Genomic DNA, 19,028 nt, shown 5'->3' with positions numbered 1-19,028 from the left:
CTTTATGTACCAGAAGCTAACCATTAGGGTTCACTGCAGCCTCCATGGAGAGGGTGGAATTCTGCCTCTTCCACTACATTGCCCTTCAGGAGAGTTACGTTTGCTCTTATAGCCAACCTAACTGTGGCTACAATTAAAAACATACAGGTAGATAAGAATGAAAAGCAGATAATATCAAATTCTGAAAGGCACAAGAAGCATTGCTATAGATTTCTTGCTTTAAAAATTTGAAGATACTTATGTATAGATTTTTCATAGCTATGTGCAGACTATTCATAGATTCTAAGATGAATATCCCCAGTTTCTGTTAATTTGGCCTGGAGATGATGTCATGAGATAATCAAAATACCATTAGGAATGTCCCCTCTAAGGTCACTCACTAACAAATAACATTGCTAAAAAAATCATTATTTAAATATATTTAAATAGTCATTATATCTCATGTTCATTAAATCATTTGCAAGAATACTATTAATGATTGATAAGCTGAAAATGCTGTGATAATAGAATCACATTTGTTTTGAACATATCAGAATCTCTGAGATGTTAACAGTGATTACAAAATGAAGTCTCTGTTAGTTCACATCAAGGGAAAACACAATAAGCGTGTATGGAATATGCAAACAAAAAGGGAATTAAACAATCCTTCAAGTTGGTGTTGAGGAAGTGAATATCAGAAGTCTTGATGGATGTTGACTGCAAATCTATTCTGAGACCGTGATGAAGGCAGGCCTGTTGTTTTTCACAAGCATTTGTTTGAGAAGCGGATGTTTCTCTTTGTTAAGACACCTGGCTTTGTCTCCATCACAGACACAGAGCCTCAAACGCTTCTCGGTGCCAGGAGGAGCTGCTCCAGCTACCCCATAGCAGACCAGGCTACCCTGGGAGCTTGCTCCTTTGAGAGTGACATCAAGTGTAATAACGCTGTTATGAGGCTTTGTTTCCTTGAAGCAAGAAAAAACACCTCAGCGACAGGTAAACTATGTATTTATATTTTGACTGTAGACTGCTTTGATATGTTGTAAAATGTTAGAAAAGGGAGCAATAAAAAGAGTTCAATCCAATTGTGTCTAGGTCTTGTAGAGTTTGACTGCCTCTAGCTAACAGTCAGTACTGGGTCATGGGAGGCCACAGGCCACGGCACATGACGTTAGGGTTCAAGAGGATGGGTCCAGACACAGAAGCTAGATTAGACCCTGCCAGCACTTTGTACAGTACTGCATATGTCAGGATCAGAGTGAGGAAAACTCTGGCAAACTGCTTAATATGAGCATCGGTCAGAATTGGTATTTCAGCTATGACAAGAAGGTTTGGTAGGGCCCAGGAAGAAATATGTTCCAAATGTGTGATTTCAGATTAGGTCTACATGCAGCACACGGGTGGAGTCTGGGACTGACTGGACTGGCACCTGGCTCACAATGGGCTAGAGGTAATAGTGAGAAACTTGGAGATTGGAGGCAATAGCAAAATTTAAAACAACTGCTGATCCCAGCGCAAGAGGGCTGCCTACTCTTTATCTTATTTTTTTGGGGGGGAGTCGGGAGTAATTCTTTGGGGACATTTACCAGCTGTGCATACTTTCCAGAATATGTCAGTGACCTAGTTAGAGCTTTTGCTGGGCTGTATGCTAACACTGGTGCTACCATACGATTAACTGAGTTATTTGGTATTATATATAGAGGAAATAATTTTCTTAATTTCACCTCTGTTTTCAATGGCCATGTTAGCTTAGTGTTGATGCAGCCTGTGTTTTCCCAAAATCAAAATCTCCTTTTGAGAATAACACATATTTTTTATCTTTTATACCAAAAAAAAAAAAATCGTATTTTAGAAATATTTTTTCTTAATATTAAGAATCTAGACATATGTGTGTTACATGTTTAAAAAAATATCTGAACCATGTTTTCCACATTCACTTTCCCATATTCAATTTACAGATGGGAAATCTGCATGATTTTCATATAAAAATTTTCAGCATAAAAATCTACAAAGGTATACCCCTATAGAGTTTTAGAAACACTGTGGAATATTTAAAATATATTTTGAAATGGTTAGATTATAAAATTTTCTATTTTATAGAATGCAGTTATACTCACAATATGAACTATTATCCTGAAATTGCTCTCATTTCCTCAAGACTAATTCTTCTTAATGTTATCAGTATTCCCAAATTGTTTCCACTGAAGCAGCTATATGCTATCATTTCTACTTTAAACAGATATGATTGTTAATCGGCAGTACATTTGTGAAGCAAATTGGAAGTCATCTACAGATTTATCAAATAAGAATAGGAACTTTGCCACAGAAGAATAATTTAGGTAAAATGCTTCTACAGAGCATATAAAAATAGAAAATGAAAAGGTTAGTTCTAGGCCTATGAACCAAAAAACTGTCCCATAAGAGCTTATAACAAACTCTTGATGAAAAATTTAAAAATAAGCTCATGAATAAAATTTTAAGCATGCCACTATATAGAGAAATAAGTAATTATGCTGCTTTAACTATGTATATATATACATCCACATCTATGCATGGGGAGTTTACTTCTTTGATATATGTGTCCAATGGGTTATTAAGAAAGATAGGTATCAGTATTATCATAAAATTGCAACTAATATTTTATAAGTTTATTTGAAAGAACACATTAATTCTGTTAAAAACCCGAATAATATCAAAAGAATGAAGGAAATTTAATAGAATATCTTGCATACCCTATCTCTTTTAATGCTCAACATAAACCAGTGAGGTTGTCATAGGTTGTTATTTTATATTTGAGAGAAAGTGCTGGCAATTGATGTCAGGGTTACCCACCTCTCCAACATTCATATGCTCTCCACAGGGCAGGACAGTGAAGTTGGCTGTGGTAATCATTGTCAGTTTCCTAATTAGGTGTTCCTTTACTGGTTAGGAGGTGCTAATTTGGTGTCATGTGGAGGATCTGGATATGTCAGATTCTGGGATACATTTAAGAAGCAACTTCTGGCTGAATTTTTGGCTCACAGTGGAGTTGGATCCATTATTATGTCTACTGATAAATTGAATCAATACCTCGCCACAGGAGATCTTGATGGATGGTTGAAAATCTGGAATATAGAGGTGAATTGAAAACATTCTCACATCATCTTTATTATTTTTTGATTGCCTCTTGTAGCAGATAACTATGAATCCTGTGTTGTCTGTTTGTCAGATAAAAGAAGAAATGTTCAGTTGTTTGAGTATTTCAAGGGAAACATTTACTTGTATTGAGCAGAGACTTCCTTTAAATAATTTGCAGAGAAAACCAGATTTTTTTATATAAAAATCTGTTAATATAGTCAAGTCAATCACCCAATTTAGGAATGCAATATTGTCAGTAGGTACTGCAGCATTGTTTGAGCATAAATAATTAGAATATACCTTATCTGAAATAAGACTATATACATAATTTAAATGAATTACGGTCCTTCATCTAACATTATTGCCATTCTGAGTTAGTTTGGGATTTTTGTGTCACCAATGACCTCAATTTTCTATTATAAAACTGTATAATATGTGACTACCTATACATAGTAAAGTTAATCACTATCAAATAACTAACTTTACTGTTGTTTTCTTCCCATCCTTCCTACCCCCCCCTCCTTTTTTTTCCATGTCTCAAGTTAGTCAAATTAGTTAGAAACTTTTTTGAACATTAATACCATTTTTCTAACCTCTGTTATCATGAACTATTATTTTGCATTTGGATCACAGATTATTGTTCCAAAATGTATCTTTTTTCATTTCCATATCAAACTTTTTTTTTAAAAAAAGCTATGTTATTACAATAATTTAATATTGGTCTTTGTAACATTCTGACATTTTTTTTTCATTCAGGAGTACTGTCTTAATTCCAATGAGAGCAAAATCACACAGGCCCCAACTCTGATAAGATCATTCCAACCTCATGAAGACCAGATAAGTTCCTTAGAGATGTGTGAGCTTGGTGGCCATAAACTGATTATCTCCTCTGCAGACTGCAGTGTTTGTGTGACTGATGTTTGCGGTGCTCCCGTTTGGATCTTCGGTCAGGTAGACATATTACTTCTTTATTATTCTAGAATTTACTTGACTTTTAGTATGAACTTGGGCTAATTTCCGTTTGAATCTCATGGCTGTTGATGTTCATTAGTCATGAAAGAACTGACTTCCATTTCTGGATTTGTAGCTCCAGGCATCTCTTGTCCTGTTTACCATCCACCATGGCGTACCATCATGTGGGGGATGCCAGAGACAGGGAAACGTGAGGACTCTGTGCCACTCAATATAGTCCAGGTTTTCTGAGAAAAAAATTTACCTCCAAGTGAACTTCGATTTCAAAATTTAGTGAAAATACAATGTGGATAAAATTACCATGTTGTACCATTATTAAACAGAAAGATGACTATGACTATCAAGGAATAGTCAGGGTAATAATCAAATAGAAAATTTTAGAAGAAACAAACATTTCTGTTCATCGTGTGGTTTACTCCTGTGAAAATAATAATAGCTAACATTTGCTGAATTTTCCCAGTATGCTTGGGGCACTATTCTAAGGTCTCTACTTGAATTATCTCATGCAATCTTCACAATTACCCACCCATAATGGAGGGACTCTCATTATTCCTATTTTACAAATGAGGAAACAGGCAGAAAAAGTTTGAATAAATTGCCTGAGCTCACAAAAGTTAATATGCAGTAGAGTTTTGCTTTGAACTGAAGCTGGCTGATTTCAGAGCTCACACTTTTAACTCCCTCCTCCTATGAAACTAAGCTCTGATTTATACCTGTCTACGGGGGAAACAAAGGAAGTGGGGGTATGGAAGAAAGGAACTATTCATTGACTCACATTTCTATTCTTTCTCTCTGTTTGTTTTCATGGGAACTCTGCTCTTGTTCCCTTTGTGTTTTGGGAACAAACTATGGGTTTGTTCTGCTTCAACCAGTACTGTTCAAACGTGTTGTGAGGTTATGCTGAAACCTCAATTTCTGTTTGGCTGGTTGATTTGGTTCCGTCCGGCAACCTCAGATGTCACTCTCATGCTGTAAGTGTACAGCAGTTCTCTTCATGTTGGAAGACAGTCTGGTGTTGCTCTATTTGTGAAGTCAGTTTGATGATGTCAGCCTGTGCTGAAATAATTCTATATAACCCTTTAGGACATGGAGAGTGATGGTAAATCAGAAAATAATCTGGGGAGGGGGCCCACATTTGGCCAGCTAGTGTGGGAGTCTCAAAGTAACACTCAAGCTGTGCAGTCTCTTCTGCTCTGTAAGTGAGTCAAGTGCTAGACTTTTCTTAGGAAAAACAGCATCTGAGTGGGAACTCAATGGGTGTGTGGGTAGATGTGTAGTGAGTGAGACAGAGCAGGGCACACTGGTATTCTGAGCATGAAAGGAGTTGGAAATCTGTTTGGGACAGTGGCAAAGTTAATACAATCCCAACATTGCTAAAGGACCAGGTCACATGGGCTCTGAGATGAGATGGAGGTAGGAATGACCAGTGAACAAAGCATCATCAACCAGATGACAGCTGGAGCATAAGGAGTCCCATAGATGGCGCGGAAGCAAAATTAAGACTGTTCTAGGGGTGGGTGTCATAAAAACTGTGTTCACTAAACACAACCTGCATCTAAATTTTATTTTAATTAAGAAATATGTAGTAGTAAAACTGTTCATTGTTATGCCTTTGATATTTTTTCTTAGTTGGTTTATCCAATCTTTTGTATTTTGAACTTCTGTTCCCAAAGCCTGCATGAAAATAATTGTTGTTTTTTTTTTTTTTTTTTCCCCTCCTGCTGGAAAAGAGCCACCAGAGCTGGTGTAGTTTTAGAAAGTAAAGTCGGGCAAAGCTGGGACAGCTGTGTTTTCTACTCCTTTTGGCTTGAGCTTCTAAAGTTTTTTTAAGGACATTTTTTATCAAGCTGTCTTGAATATGGGTGTTTCTCGTTCCAAGGGGCACAGGGGAGAGGAAGAAGGAATGGGGAAGGGAGGAAAGAAGATATAGGAAGAGACAAATTAGCAGATACTGGAAAATAGCAAGTGAATGTCCTTCTCACATTGTGTAAGACGAGACATCCTTTTACAGCAAGATATGAGAGGCAGAGGGAAATACATAGATAAGAAGAAAAAGAGAGCCAATTAGTAAATATAACTGGGCTCAGAATAACTTTACTGAACAAACTTGATTTGTAAAGTCTAGTGACTTTTGCCCTACATTTGACTGAGGCATTTATCTTTTAGTTGAATTAATTCTGGTATAGCAGTTATAAAAACAGGTGGAAAACATTAATATATATTAATTTCCTACATTAAGACTTAATTTTTCAATTACATAGAGCCGATTAAACTATTTAAAATTTAATGCAATGTGATTACATATATTTAATGGAAGAAGCTTTTCTTTTTTTTTTTAATAACTGCAAATCAGTTTTACAACATAGTTATTGCTCTGAGGTTGCTTTTCAAGTTAGATTTTTAAAAGTAAGTGGTGTGGTATGTCTATTTCTATAGTTGGAGAATTTGGAGTGGGGATGATTTAACCATAGAGATACATTTATCCCAGAAAACTGTCAGATGATCGTGGTATAAAAAGAAATCAGATGATGTGTGCACTTCCTCAGTGTGCCTCTTTGAGCACTCACCATGGTTGGATTGTGCAGAATTTGTGTATTGGCACCTCTCCTTCTCATCTGGGGGGCAGTGACTAGATTGTGCCTGTTTACAGTGTTTAACATTTGATTGAGTTGCCCGTATTTAAACATTGGAAGATTTCATATAAGATCCAGATTTCTTGCTTCTCTTGAAAAAGAACATATGTCATTCCCTGAGATTAACTGTAAAACGGGTTCTGTCTAATTCAGTGCTGTCCCCACCTTTCCCTCTTGCCTATGACACTGAGGCTGAATTTCATTTGCTATTGATCATCTTATATGGGCCTGGACTCGTTCACTGACATCATCTTCCTGGTCTAATTTACTCTGTAAAATTGTTTTACAAGGTTATCAGTTTGTAGGTCAGTCAGATATCCTGGGGATATCTAATGTTACCCTCATATCACACAGGCTGTGTTCTCTGGTACATTCCTTTGTATGAAATACTAGGGGTACCAAAAAAAATGCATACACATGACTTGTATTCATCTTTTGTTATTGGTATCTATTGAGTATTACAATTTTAATACAGTTTTTTTTCCTTTCTTAAAATGTGTATACGTTTTTTTGGCCCCCTCTGTTTGAACTGATATAACAAGGAAATCAGTTCTGCTTTTTAAATAATAAAATAGATTGTCACTGGGAACTTTTGCAAGATGGATACATATTAAGAACTATAGCTAATAACTGTGAAAAGTGTTATATAACATATTCTGGGAAGAATTGCTCAATAATTGGACAGGCTTTTGAGATAGTTTTAGGAAATACGATGCAAAGAAAGTAGTTGTATGAAAGATCAACTCTGGTAATTCTTCAACAAAAATCTTGCTTTTCTTTTAGTAAATGTACATTTTGTTATTCAGTATATTAAAGTAGGAATTTTGTTTTTTTTGTAGTTCATTGTTATCTTTGCAGGTAATTTTTATTTGTTTCTTATGACATTTATCACTTCTACCTTTATTAAAGTTACATGTATATGTCTTGTCTTCCTGTAAGTTCATTAAGAACAGGAATCATGTTTTATTCTTTATTTTTCGTCTGTTCCCAGGACTTTAATTAATAGTGTAGTGTAGTGTACATGTTTAAGGAAAATAAATTTCATAAAAATAAAATAAATCTCTTTGCTTTTACAGGCAAAGCATTGGCAAATTGAAAACTGTTTTTCCCTTCCTAAAAAGGATATTAATTTAATGGAAAATGAGATTCAAGAAGAAAACATAAGGGGAATTCCTTTACTTACTAAGGAGGAATCAGTTTTAGAACCAACAGAACATTCTCTACTTGATAAGAAAAACAAAGATGAAGCAACATACAAGTAAGTTTAAGTGTTACCCAGATAGCAACTGGAGTCCGAATAAGACCTAGGTAAGATTGGCCCAAATTTCCTTCTGTGCTCTCTGAAATGTTCAATGACTACCTCAAGATTTCTCTGAAAAATTGGGGCTTGGTAGGTTTGTGTATGGCAGGGAGAGAATTTATGTTCTCAGGGTTATATCTGGTTCTTATTTCTTGCCTCCATTAAATTCTTGATTTCTAGTCAGTGTCTTCCAGTCCTTGGTTTCTGATCCATCACCAACCTTATTGTGGAAATTAGAACCTTTCCTCAAAAACAATATGTGTGTATGAATATATGTATGTATGTGTGCATGTGTGTATTATCTACATCAGAAAGAATGTCAGATTTTACTCCTGGTTTTGGTAAGGAGTACAGAAGGTTATATGACAGAAGTTGAAATAGGTTAACTTTGAATATTGGATGTGACTCTTCTTTTAACGCTTCTGTCCTTTCCTTCATGTTGTTAAACCATTTCTTCTCTTTGCACCACTCTGCCAGATCCCATTCTTACATTCCTTTTTCTGTCTACTGTCAGGCAACCTTAGTTATTTCCTATACTTTTGCTCACTCCATGCTCTCAATTTTGCCTTTCATACTAAAGAACTGTTATTTTTTTGGAGAATGATTTTATTCATTGTATTTTCTTTGATTCAGATGCAATGTTTTTTTAATATGTGGATATATTACCTTTTTTACGTTTATAGAAAAATTGCACAGATAGTACAGTGTTCTTACATACCTCACCCCACCCCACCCAGTATCTTGCATTAGTGTGGTACATTTATTACAATGGATGAACCAGTATTGATATTTCATTATTATTATTTATTATGCAGTCCATAGTTTACATTAAGAGGGTACAGGTAATGGTTCTCTTAAGACCCCACCCAGTGACCTCTGCATTGAACATTTCCAAATTAATGTACTCTTGGTCAATCTCCTGTGGCTCAATCCCACCAGCTAGGGTTGCCTTCGGAAATACCCATCACAGTGTTTTTCTATTACAGTCCCCTCATACTGGCATGTGTTCCCTCTTGCATAAGTCCTCTTGGGTTAACTTCTGCTTGGCCAATAGGAAACTCACTCATCCTTGCCACACCGACTGCTCACTGGTTGCCCCCTCTCCCCTTGTTTACTTGGGTAGCTCCAGCCACAGCATTTGCCTGTAGCCATTTTTAGGTATTAATGAGTCACTGGTCTACTCTTTCCCTCTAATGATTTCTCCAGACAGTATACATTAAACCCTTTGATTGATCTATGTGAATGGAGCCTAAAACTGAAGGGGAAGCTTCCCTCCTCTTTCATGGGAGTGGGACTGAACACACACCAATAACTCTGTCCTCGCTTCTCTTACGTTATCACATCTTTGGTCTGTTTATATCCTAGAATGGTAGTTGGCCTGGGTGTCACCAGGTTGGTTTTGGAGCTACTTCACTTTGGAATATGGGAATGCTTTTTCCTCTTAATTAATTATTATTCTTTCAGATCTTTTGGACCTCTGCTGACAGGGAGATAGAAGGGAAAAAAGTCCCCTTTAAACATCCTGTTACACTTTGGTATTTGTTCTTCCATTTCCTTGAATGATGGTTTGCTGAAATGTCAAGTGGCATTTTACTTTCAGGCAGAATGATCTTTTCAATTTAGAAATATAGCATGACCAATCCTGTACAATAATAGAATGCTGGAAATGGAAAGATTTCTGATATGATAAAATGCCCCCACCCAGCTACCCAACTTAATTTTTATAGATCAGGAAATCAAGTTACCCCTGGATAACACAGGTAGATCATTGTTTCTCTTCCTGTCACACTTCTAGAAGAGTGAAGGCAAGTGTTACAGATTCCTGTTTAGGAGTATTTCAGCCAGTATACAAATGCCCCCTTCCTTATGAAAAACTCAGTTATCATTTTTTTTAATCAGACTTTCCTTAGATTTACAAATTGGCAATTTGAACTGTTTACTTTTTTCCTGGTTTCTATCTCATCTTATTACATTTCCTATTATACCATGACATTTTTTTTGTTATGAAAATTAGTGTGATATATTGGTTTTTAAAGTCACAGATTTCTCTTAAAAGTAGAGCTTTGTATTCTGCCAGATTAAATAGGTGAACAGTAGCGTGATCTTCTTACCTTGTTTATAAGTTTCTGTAGGCCTAGAGAGGAATTTCCAGTGCCAAGAAGAAAGATATCTCTATTGAACTGTATCTTGTCAAATGACAATACGTCAAAAAATAACCTGTGATCTTTGCAATTTCTACCTTTATTTAATTCAGATAACTGGACTGAAATAATTATAAGACTTTAACAATGAGAGAACAGAATAATGTCATTTAGAAATTATTGAACTAATTGAAAGAAAAATGTTAAAAACATATCCTCAGAATTAATGTGTCTGGTATACTCCTCACTTTTCCCAGGAACATGACTAGCAATTTTTCCCTTCCTTAGATTCTCTTGTGGGAAACATACAAGTGCAATGTCATTGTCAGCTGTAAACTATTCTTCGTGGCCTCTATCTAATACTGAAGAGATTACAGATCATTTTTTCCTTAAGAAAATATTATTCTTAACAATGTGCCCTTTTTTTAATCAGATTAATAAATCCAAGGAGAGAATCATGCCAGTTCATGTCCATATGGAAAAATATGAGAAAAATGTTAGACAAAAGATGGAAAAGTACATTTAGTATGTGTTAATACAGGTGGGGGTATGTTTAAATGAGTGAGGGGAACAGTAAGAAAGGTGGAGAAGCAAAAGGAAAAAGCCATTTAAAAAAAAAGGGAGAAGCAGGGAAAATATGGGAAAAATATTAAATAATTTAAAACTATGTTCTCATCTTAACTTCTAAGATTCTTTTTCCATGGTAAAAATCTTGGTGTATATCATCTTCTGGCTTAAGGTATTTTATAATATTACGGCTGAGAATTAGATAGCTGGTAAAATGTCATCTTCAATTTAAGCCCTGAGGAGATGAAGATTAATATAAAGTTTAACAGAATAAGGGAGCCCTAATGCTGAGTGAAAATTGATACAGAGAAATAGATTTTTCCCTTCCTCAGGTTCTGCAAAATTGATATTACAGTTAGAAAGAAAAGGAATAAATAAATGAAAGGAAAAAATAGGCAGCAAAAACTACAGTGGACATGCATTTTTCCCCCCCCTTAATTTATGACAACATTTCGTTTCTGGACTCACACAAAATTATTCTAATAAAAATTATTCTAAAAATAAGGTAAAATAAATCATTTAGAAAATATAACCTTAGAATATTTCTTTATCACAAAAATAATACACGTTCACTAGGGGGAAATTTGGAAATACAAATAAACAAGAAGAAAAAGATGAAAAGAAATTACCTGTAGCAAAAACATTGCTAACACTTAGGAATTTTACTCTCGTGCCTTGTTCTGGGCATACTTATGCAAATAAATAAATGGAGAGTTTATTAAAATGAGGACTTAGTGTACATTATTTATAACCTATTTATCACTCAGAAATACACAACACGTTCATTTTTGTACTATTAATATGAGTGTCCACAGACGTCAACATTCGTAACGACTTCCTAAGAAAGTATCATGTAGCTTTCTAACCATTCTCTTGTTTTTAAGCATTTAGACTGTTACAAATTTTAACTGGGAAAAAATTTCTTTACATAACTTCATGAACACCTGAATTCAATAAATTCTTTGAAGGTTTAAAGGTTTTTAGGTCATCTTGCTAAATTGCTGTCCTGACGTGTGGGCACTCCTCCAGTGTATATGAAAATGGCTGCCTTTGAACCAACTCTGGCTATTGTCATGATAAAAACCCGTTGTCATGATAGTCCATTATTGTTTTAAACTGCATTTTTTATTATTTGGGAGAGTGAATGTTTTTTCAGATGTTTATTAACCTTTAATAGTTAAATGATGAATTTGAAAGGGATATTCGAAGTCTACTAAACTAACCCCTATAGCATCTTTAAGAGACGTACTTTCCAGCTTCTTCTTGAATAATTGCTATGGGATGTGCTCACCTTCTTACCAGGTAGCCATCTTTACTAGGGAACCATTCTTTACCATAGAATGGCTCTAATGTTAAGTCCAATTTATCCATTTGTAGGAGTCTTTTTTATTGATCTTCATTCTTATTCTAGGGTGACAAAGAACAGTCTTCTTGACATGCTATTATTGGATAAATTTATTTTTTGGTTACTATTTAAAATGTTTCTTATGGAGAAAGGATTAATTATTAGAAAGCAGGATAAAAAAATCATTAATTTCTTAGTAAGTTTATATAAGGTGGAAGTCACACTTAAAATCAACGTTTTTTAGACATGTGAATTAATTATGGTGTTGTCAGTTCTATATTCTTGTTATGAGGAAACTGATATTTAATATTATGTATATGCTTATTGAGACCTAATTATTCTGCTAGTAGATCTCATGTGAGAAATTAAATTGGAAAATATACAAAACATTAAAATCTCATTTTAAATCAGGCATTATATGACATAAAACACTTGGAGGATTAACAGACTACTTCTGCCAACAATCTGTGGCAATAACTATTCTATACCTATGTATGACAAATGAAAGCAAATTAAAGTCTACTCAATTTTTGAAATTTATCTTAAAAAATACTAGTACAGCCTATTATTATTTTTGTAAATGCCACATCTCCTTACTTTTTGTCTTATCATCTGATAGTTGCCAGGAGTATTAGAACTGGCTATAGGGGTTGTTGAAACTCTTGGCTTTCAGTGGAAAATATTGCCTTATTATTGCTTAAAGAAATATTAATAGCAGCTAACACCCATTGAGCTCTTACAATATTACAGGCACTGTCCTAAGGTCTTTATGTGTTTCACTCATTTAATTGTCACTGTCATCCTCAGAGATTGCTACAGTTATGATCCCTATTTCACAACTAGGAAAAAAAACACAAAGAAGTTAAGTGATTTGCCCAGTGTCAACCAACCAGCAAGAGGTGGATCAGGGATCGATCCCAAATCAGACATTCTGGCTCCAGAGTCAGTACACTTTGCCACTATTCTATACTCCTTGTCCAATAAGCCTCATGTGACAATATTGAAAAGTTATTGGTTTCTGAGTCAAGTGATCAAATATTGTGCCAAGTACCTGCTATGTGTAAGCCACTACTCTAGGCACTTTCACTTTCCTTGAGCCTCGTTGTCACACATCATTCTTTCCTTCTATACCCAGAACTGAGAGATGGGAGGTCAGTCAGTTAGAGCCTTTCCTTCTCATATGATTGATGGCCAGGTTACCGGAGCCCATAGTTACCAGACCCTCTTTCCTGCATCATCATGTAAGACATTTTTGCAAAAAGTTTTCAACTTTATCTAAGCCCTTTGTTTCATTCTTCTATTTCTTTATCTTCATGCATTAGAAATATTGGGATTTTAGGAATATTAACCTCTTTCTAGTTCCCTGTACATTTTCATAGTAACCACTCCCCCAAATATCAGATATCTATGGAAAGGAAGTAATAGGTTGGCCTTTGAATATGTAGTTAAATTTACAGTCTAATTATTTAAAGAGCTGCCTTTTGTCTTGCAGCTTTATCAATATAGCTGTATTTCCTCGGCAGTCACCTAAGTAGTACAATTTGTTGTGATTCCCAGGAGATTCTCTCCTACCTTCTGCCCATTTCTCCCCCTTTGTGGATTAAACTCTTTAGTGGAGATAGGCAAAGGTTTTTGTTATATACATAATAATGTTTTATTTAAATACCGCTAGACGACAGAGCCAGAAAGCAAATGGTGTAAAAGCAAGAAGGAGTTCAGGGTGTTTGGGGAAAAGTCAAGGTCTTGTGTTAAATAGTCAAAGACAGACTTCACTACTTCTGAGCCTCTCTCAACCTTTTGTCCCTCAGTTTATTTCAACAATACTCTTCTGGGGAAAAAGGAATTCTTAACCTAATAACCACAAGGCCTATCTTCACCATACTGTACCCTTCCTACATCCACCACCAACTTCTTCTTGTTACAGATTCTTTTACCATTATAAAATGACTCTCTCATGATACTGTCATTCTTGTCTTCAAAGCCTAGGCAGTGGCTAAATAACGTATTCTTTTTCATAGGAGATGGCATGTTGCAAGGGAGACCATCCCAATGTGATTTCGGGGAAACTGCCTCCTGCCCTCACTCTTTTGGATGTCAAAGGTTTCCTTTAAAAAATCTATAATTCCAAAAAATTTCTGTAGATACTTCCCCCAATCATGGCAGTAGAGCTACCCTCCTCATCCCCCGCCTTAAGTGTGGGCTGTGCTTGGAAACTTTCTTCCAGAGAGCAGTGTACAGAAAGAAAGGAAAAGTAACTCTACAGTACAGAAACTTGGCAAACACAGCCTTGGCCGGGTGATAAAGTGAACATCAGCAGTGATAGATAAGTCACGTTGACAGCGTGTATCTTTGAAAAGATGTGATGAGACTAGCCTTCATTTTTATTGTCTTCCTCCCAACAACAATTATCCCCCTCTAATCATAAGAAAAAATTCAGACAACCCCAAATTGAGGGCTCTTCTACAAAAAAATCTGACAAGTATTCTTCAAAACTTTCAAGGTCAGGAAAACAAGAAAAGTCTGGGAAGCTAAGGCGTCAGATTTTTGGCAGCACAACTTGTAGCTATTAAGGTTGAAGTTTATGACAGTGAGTATTAAACACATTGAGACCATTTCCTGTTTTCTGGCTGGAATTGCATAGAACTATATAATAAACTATATTACATAGAACTATATAATTATATAGCTCTATATATTATATAGAACTATATTATATAGGACTATATATTATATAGAACTATACAGTGGTACCTCAGTTTTCCAACGTAAGCCATTCTGGAAGACCACTCGAGTTCTGAAACGTTCAAAAACAGCCGACAGCTAGTCCTCAGGATCTTGCACTCAGCGGAAGCCGGGTGACCTGTTCAACTTCCGAGGCGTGTTCGAAAAACCGAAGCATTTACTTCTGGGTTTACAGCGTTCGTAAACTGAAATTTTCGTCAACGGAAACATTCTAAAACCTAGGTACTACTGTGTAATGGACTATATTATATAGAACCATATAAGTTGCACACAGGACAAGCATAGTGTGTGTTGCTATGAAATTTTCTTCTGCATAGCATTTTCCCTTACCTGCCAGTTGATATGAAGACAGAATCTTTGCTTTAACTAGTTAGTCACTTGGCCTCTCTAGCTCCTATTTATGTATATCTTCACCTGGCTAGAAGACAGTTTTTTAAAAGATTTGACTTGATTGTTATAAACAAATGATTGTTATAAACAAATGTCAGCACTTAGGTTCATGGGATAGAGATGTTTTTCTTTGTAAAAGTAAAATAGATATTTACAGCCAGAAAGTATTTGTTCATCCTTTGTGGTTAATATTTTATTTCACCATGAATTATTTTCTTCTAGGGCTAGATCATCAAAAGTCATAAATCTAGGTATAAAATATAAGGAAAAAAATATCCGTAAGAAAAAATCACATAACCTTTATAATGATGAAGTTATACAAAAATCATCCAGTAAGTAATCATTGTTGATATATTTTCATAGTGTTATTATTTTGTAGATTGATACGAATGAGACCAATGAGTGTCAGGAATGTTGGTATTCCTTGATGAACTCGAAGGTAAGGTCCTGTGATCTTTACTTAACAAAGGAGAAAAGTGAGGCTCAGAGACATTAAGTGACTTGCCCAAGTGTGCACAGTATAAATGTGGCAGAAGTATAAGGTCAAAGCCAGAATATACATACCAGCTGCAGTGAGCATCATTCCCAAGGCCCTTATTATAAACATTTTTTTTTCAATTTATGTCCAAGGGGCAGCTGCCCTTTCATGAAGCAGGTACATTAATTTTAGAATTTGTGTTAAAATTTTGCTATCGAAAGGTACATCATTATTTATTAATATTCAATGCACATTTATAAACTGATGTACTCCATAGGATTTTGTCAGGATTGTAAGAGATATTATAGAACCTCAGGTTCTATAATATGCCAGGCATTGTTCTAAGTGCTTTACATATAATATCTCTTTATTAATAATATTATTACTGTTATTAACATTATTTTATTATTATTGTTATAATACCTTGGAGCATGACCTTTGGAGTGAAACACAGTTGAACATAAGTCTAAGGTTGGCTGTTTACAAGCTATGTAAATTCAGCAAGTTATTAAAGCATCTGGGGCCCCTCCTCTATTTCCTCATCCGTCGGAAGGGCATGATGACACTTTATAAGTTGTGAAGATTTCTCCTTTGCTTTGACAGACACTTGTTTCTCAAACTGTGTTCGCTGTCCTAGCAGCATCAACATGACCTGGATCTTAGAAATGTAAATTTTGGGGTCCCATCCCCACTCTACTAATAAGAAATGGCGTGGTGCATAAGAGTTTATGTTTTAACAAGCCCTCCAGGTGATTCTTAAGTGGGGTAAAGTTTGAGAACCATGGACATATGTAGCCTGTGACTTGCCCCATAGCAGGTGCTCAGTATCTTCCCCGATCCTGAGCCAGCACTATGACAAAAGCACAGTTCCTACCTTTGCAGAGGTAACAGTCCAACAAACATGAAATCACATCTTGAATTTAGCATTTGTGCACTTCCATTCCATTATCCAAACGTTTTCACTTTGTCCAAGACTTTGCTTTGAAGGGCATGATTAAAAGAGCTTTCTTTCCTATCAGCTCATTGTGTGCATCATAAATACAATAACACAGCTCTGGTTTATATTTTAGCACAATGAAAAAGTACCTGCAAATTCAAACATTTAGATATTTTCTTAAATGCTTAAAAAAATAGATTCCATATCACAAAAGATACAATTTTCTTGTAGATAAAAGAGAAACTGGAGCTTTCCCCAAACTGCAGAATACTCATTTTCAAAGGAAAATAGCAAAAGAATACAAAATTAAAAAAAAACAAAAAACAAATGAATGGGGAGCCTTGAGTTCCATTTGGTCCCTTTGAATAAAAGGACTGTGGATTTTTCATGAACAGCTGTGTTTATAGGGTTTGCTGATCACTGCAGCTGTCCCAGCTGAGTAGCAGGAAGGTTAAATTTAAAAAAGTTAACTTGGAAATGTGCTAGCTCCTTCTGAGGAATTAATGATATACTCTTTTTCTGTCCTCTAAAACGTGCTTTGTGAAGGCACATTTAGATCATTAAGCATTGGAATCCTGGAAGAGCTACCTGAAGTGAATAAACCAGCTTTTCTTCTAGACCAGGAGAAATATTTTAGGGAAGAGCAAGAGGAGGAGTGTCCCAAGACTCCAGAGCTTCCATCACTTTATAAGAGTGAGTTCTCAGCCATCATATACTTCCATCATCTCTTCCCATGAAACTCAACCAATTAAAAACAGAAAGTAGAAATGCATGAAAGTAACATGTTTGCCTTCTAGGTTTCAGTGAAATGAAGTGTGGTTTGACTGTTAAGACTTATATAGCTTAGCTGCTGCTCTGTTTTCTCAGAAAAGACAGCCAACATGCTGGAATAAAAATAATATTTTATTTTGTCACTTTTCTGAAGTCAGAATGCCATGAAGAGGCATTATGGATTGCCATGGATGGAAAACCCTCCCCTCATATATGTTAATTTTCAAAACAAATACCAGAGAAAGAGACATCATAAGACTGCTTTAGAACAGTCTCTGACAATCTGGTTTTGTTCTTTTCATGTGGAACACTACAAATAGAGGCTCTTTAAAGTGTATTGTCTTAGAGACTTCCAGCTGCAGTGCTAGGCTCATATGATGAGAGGACCAGAAAGGTGAACTTAGGAAATAAAAGGGAATGCTCTTTCAAGATTTGGAAACAAGATATGCCGAATAATGCTCTATTTTTCAGGCTGTTATACGCCTCTGAGTTTGTAAGAATTTGAAGAATAAGTTCTGTACAAATATCCTATCCACATAGAGGGGCCCTGTGGGAGCACAGACAGCACAACCTGATTCTCAGTGAAGCACTCAGAAAGCATATGGACACTGCAGGGAGCTTATTTAAAATAATTAATGAAAAGTGCAAGTTTCAACTTGTAACAGTCAGAAGATCAGAAGTACACTCGAACCATCTTCTGAGATCTGTGGTTTCTAAACTTTTCAAATCCTCTGAGATGGGGATTCAACATCATCCTTGAGAAAGAATAACCTTGTAGGAGGGAGGCGTTTCTTTTCATCCATGCTTGAGGAAGTTTAGGCCTCTCGTCTTTGGTTGGTTCCCTATGGAAAGGGAAAACAGCTGGTCAAATTTTTTTTTTTGAAATTCCATTTGTAAGCAAGGTACAGCTGTCATTCCTCATTGCCACAGTTTCCAGTCTAATTATCATCAGCTTCCTTTGCTTTTCCTCAGAGTTTCTCTTTTCTAAATTTGTCATCATTTGTTTGCTCTCATGAGGGTCATCTATGGTTTCTGCTCATTTCTTTTAAAAACATGAATCCACAAACTTCAGGGCTCCAAGTAAACTTCAGTGCATCCGACAGGGCTTCCAGTCTATCATTCTATTCTTTTTCACCAGGATGATTCATGTTTAGGGATAAATATGGGGAATACTTATCTGGTCTTCCTGAATCAGAGATGAAAGAGAGTCTGGGGAACATACACTAAGAAGAGCGCCAGAGAGCCAGGATAAAATGGAAAGATAGTCCAGACACAGAACATGCACAAAGAAGGAAACTAAGATGGACCAGGAATCAGAACTGAGGCAAGAGGAATGGGCAACAGGGAGCATTCAGAAGCTGGAGAGGAGGAGGTGGGAGAGGTCAACAGTCAGGACCGCCATCACCTCTCCTCAGCCATGTGAATGCCTGCTTATGAGAGGGGCCCTATATATTCTCCTCCATCCACGGATGAATTGTCCTACTGGACAGGGAGGATGTGTCCTACTGGACAGGGGGAGGTGAGGTGGCTGGCTGAATGCAAATACCTAAAATACCTAAAAGACTAATACATTTTCAAATATATTTTCCCCTCTGGATTTCTTAATACAAACATTTCCTGTAATTCTCAGTTTTAAAAAGATGTGTTTTTCTCTTG

The 19,028-nt window shown here is 35.9% G+C and overlaps 1 protein-coding gene across 6 annotated transcripts in view; it reads left to right on the top strand.

Moving 5' to 3' along the window:
- The window catches only part of LOC109449507 (serpin I2), a 161,162-nt gene that overhangs the window by 88,920 nt on the left and 53,214 nt on the right, over positions 1-19,028 (top strand). For all 6 annotated transcript variants that reach the window (XM_019735864.2, XM_074327410.1, XM_074327411.1 and 3 more), the window contains 6 exons: positions 811-975; positions 2,909-3,096; positions 3,853-4,047; positions 7,778-7,959; positions 15,409-15,518; positions 17,148-17,294. In XM_019735864.2, coding sequence (XP_019591423.2) covers positions 811-975; positions 2,909-3,096; positions 3,853-4,047; positions 7,778-7,959; positions 15,409-15,518; positions 17,148-17,294 — 987 coding nt within the window. The remainder of the gene's footprint in view (positions 1-810; positions 976-2,908; positions 3,097-3,852; positions 4,048-7,777; positions 7,960-15,408; positions 15,519-17,147; positions 17,295-19,028) is intronic.

Source organism: Rhinolophus sinicus, linkage group LG01 (assembly GCF_036562045.2).
Source record: "Rhinolophus sinicus isolate RSC01 linkage group LG01, ASM3656204v1, whole genome shotgun sequence".
Taxonomy (NCBI): Eukaryota; Metazoa; Chordata; class Mammalia; order Chiroptera; family Rhinolophidae; genus Rhinolophus; species Rhinolophus sinicus.
The sequence above is the reverse complement of the archived record's forward strand: the minus strand, read 5'-3'. Positions and strand labels throughout refer to the sequence as shown.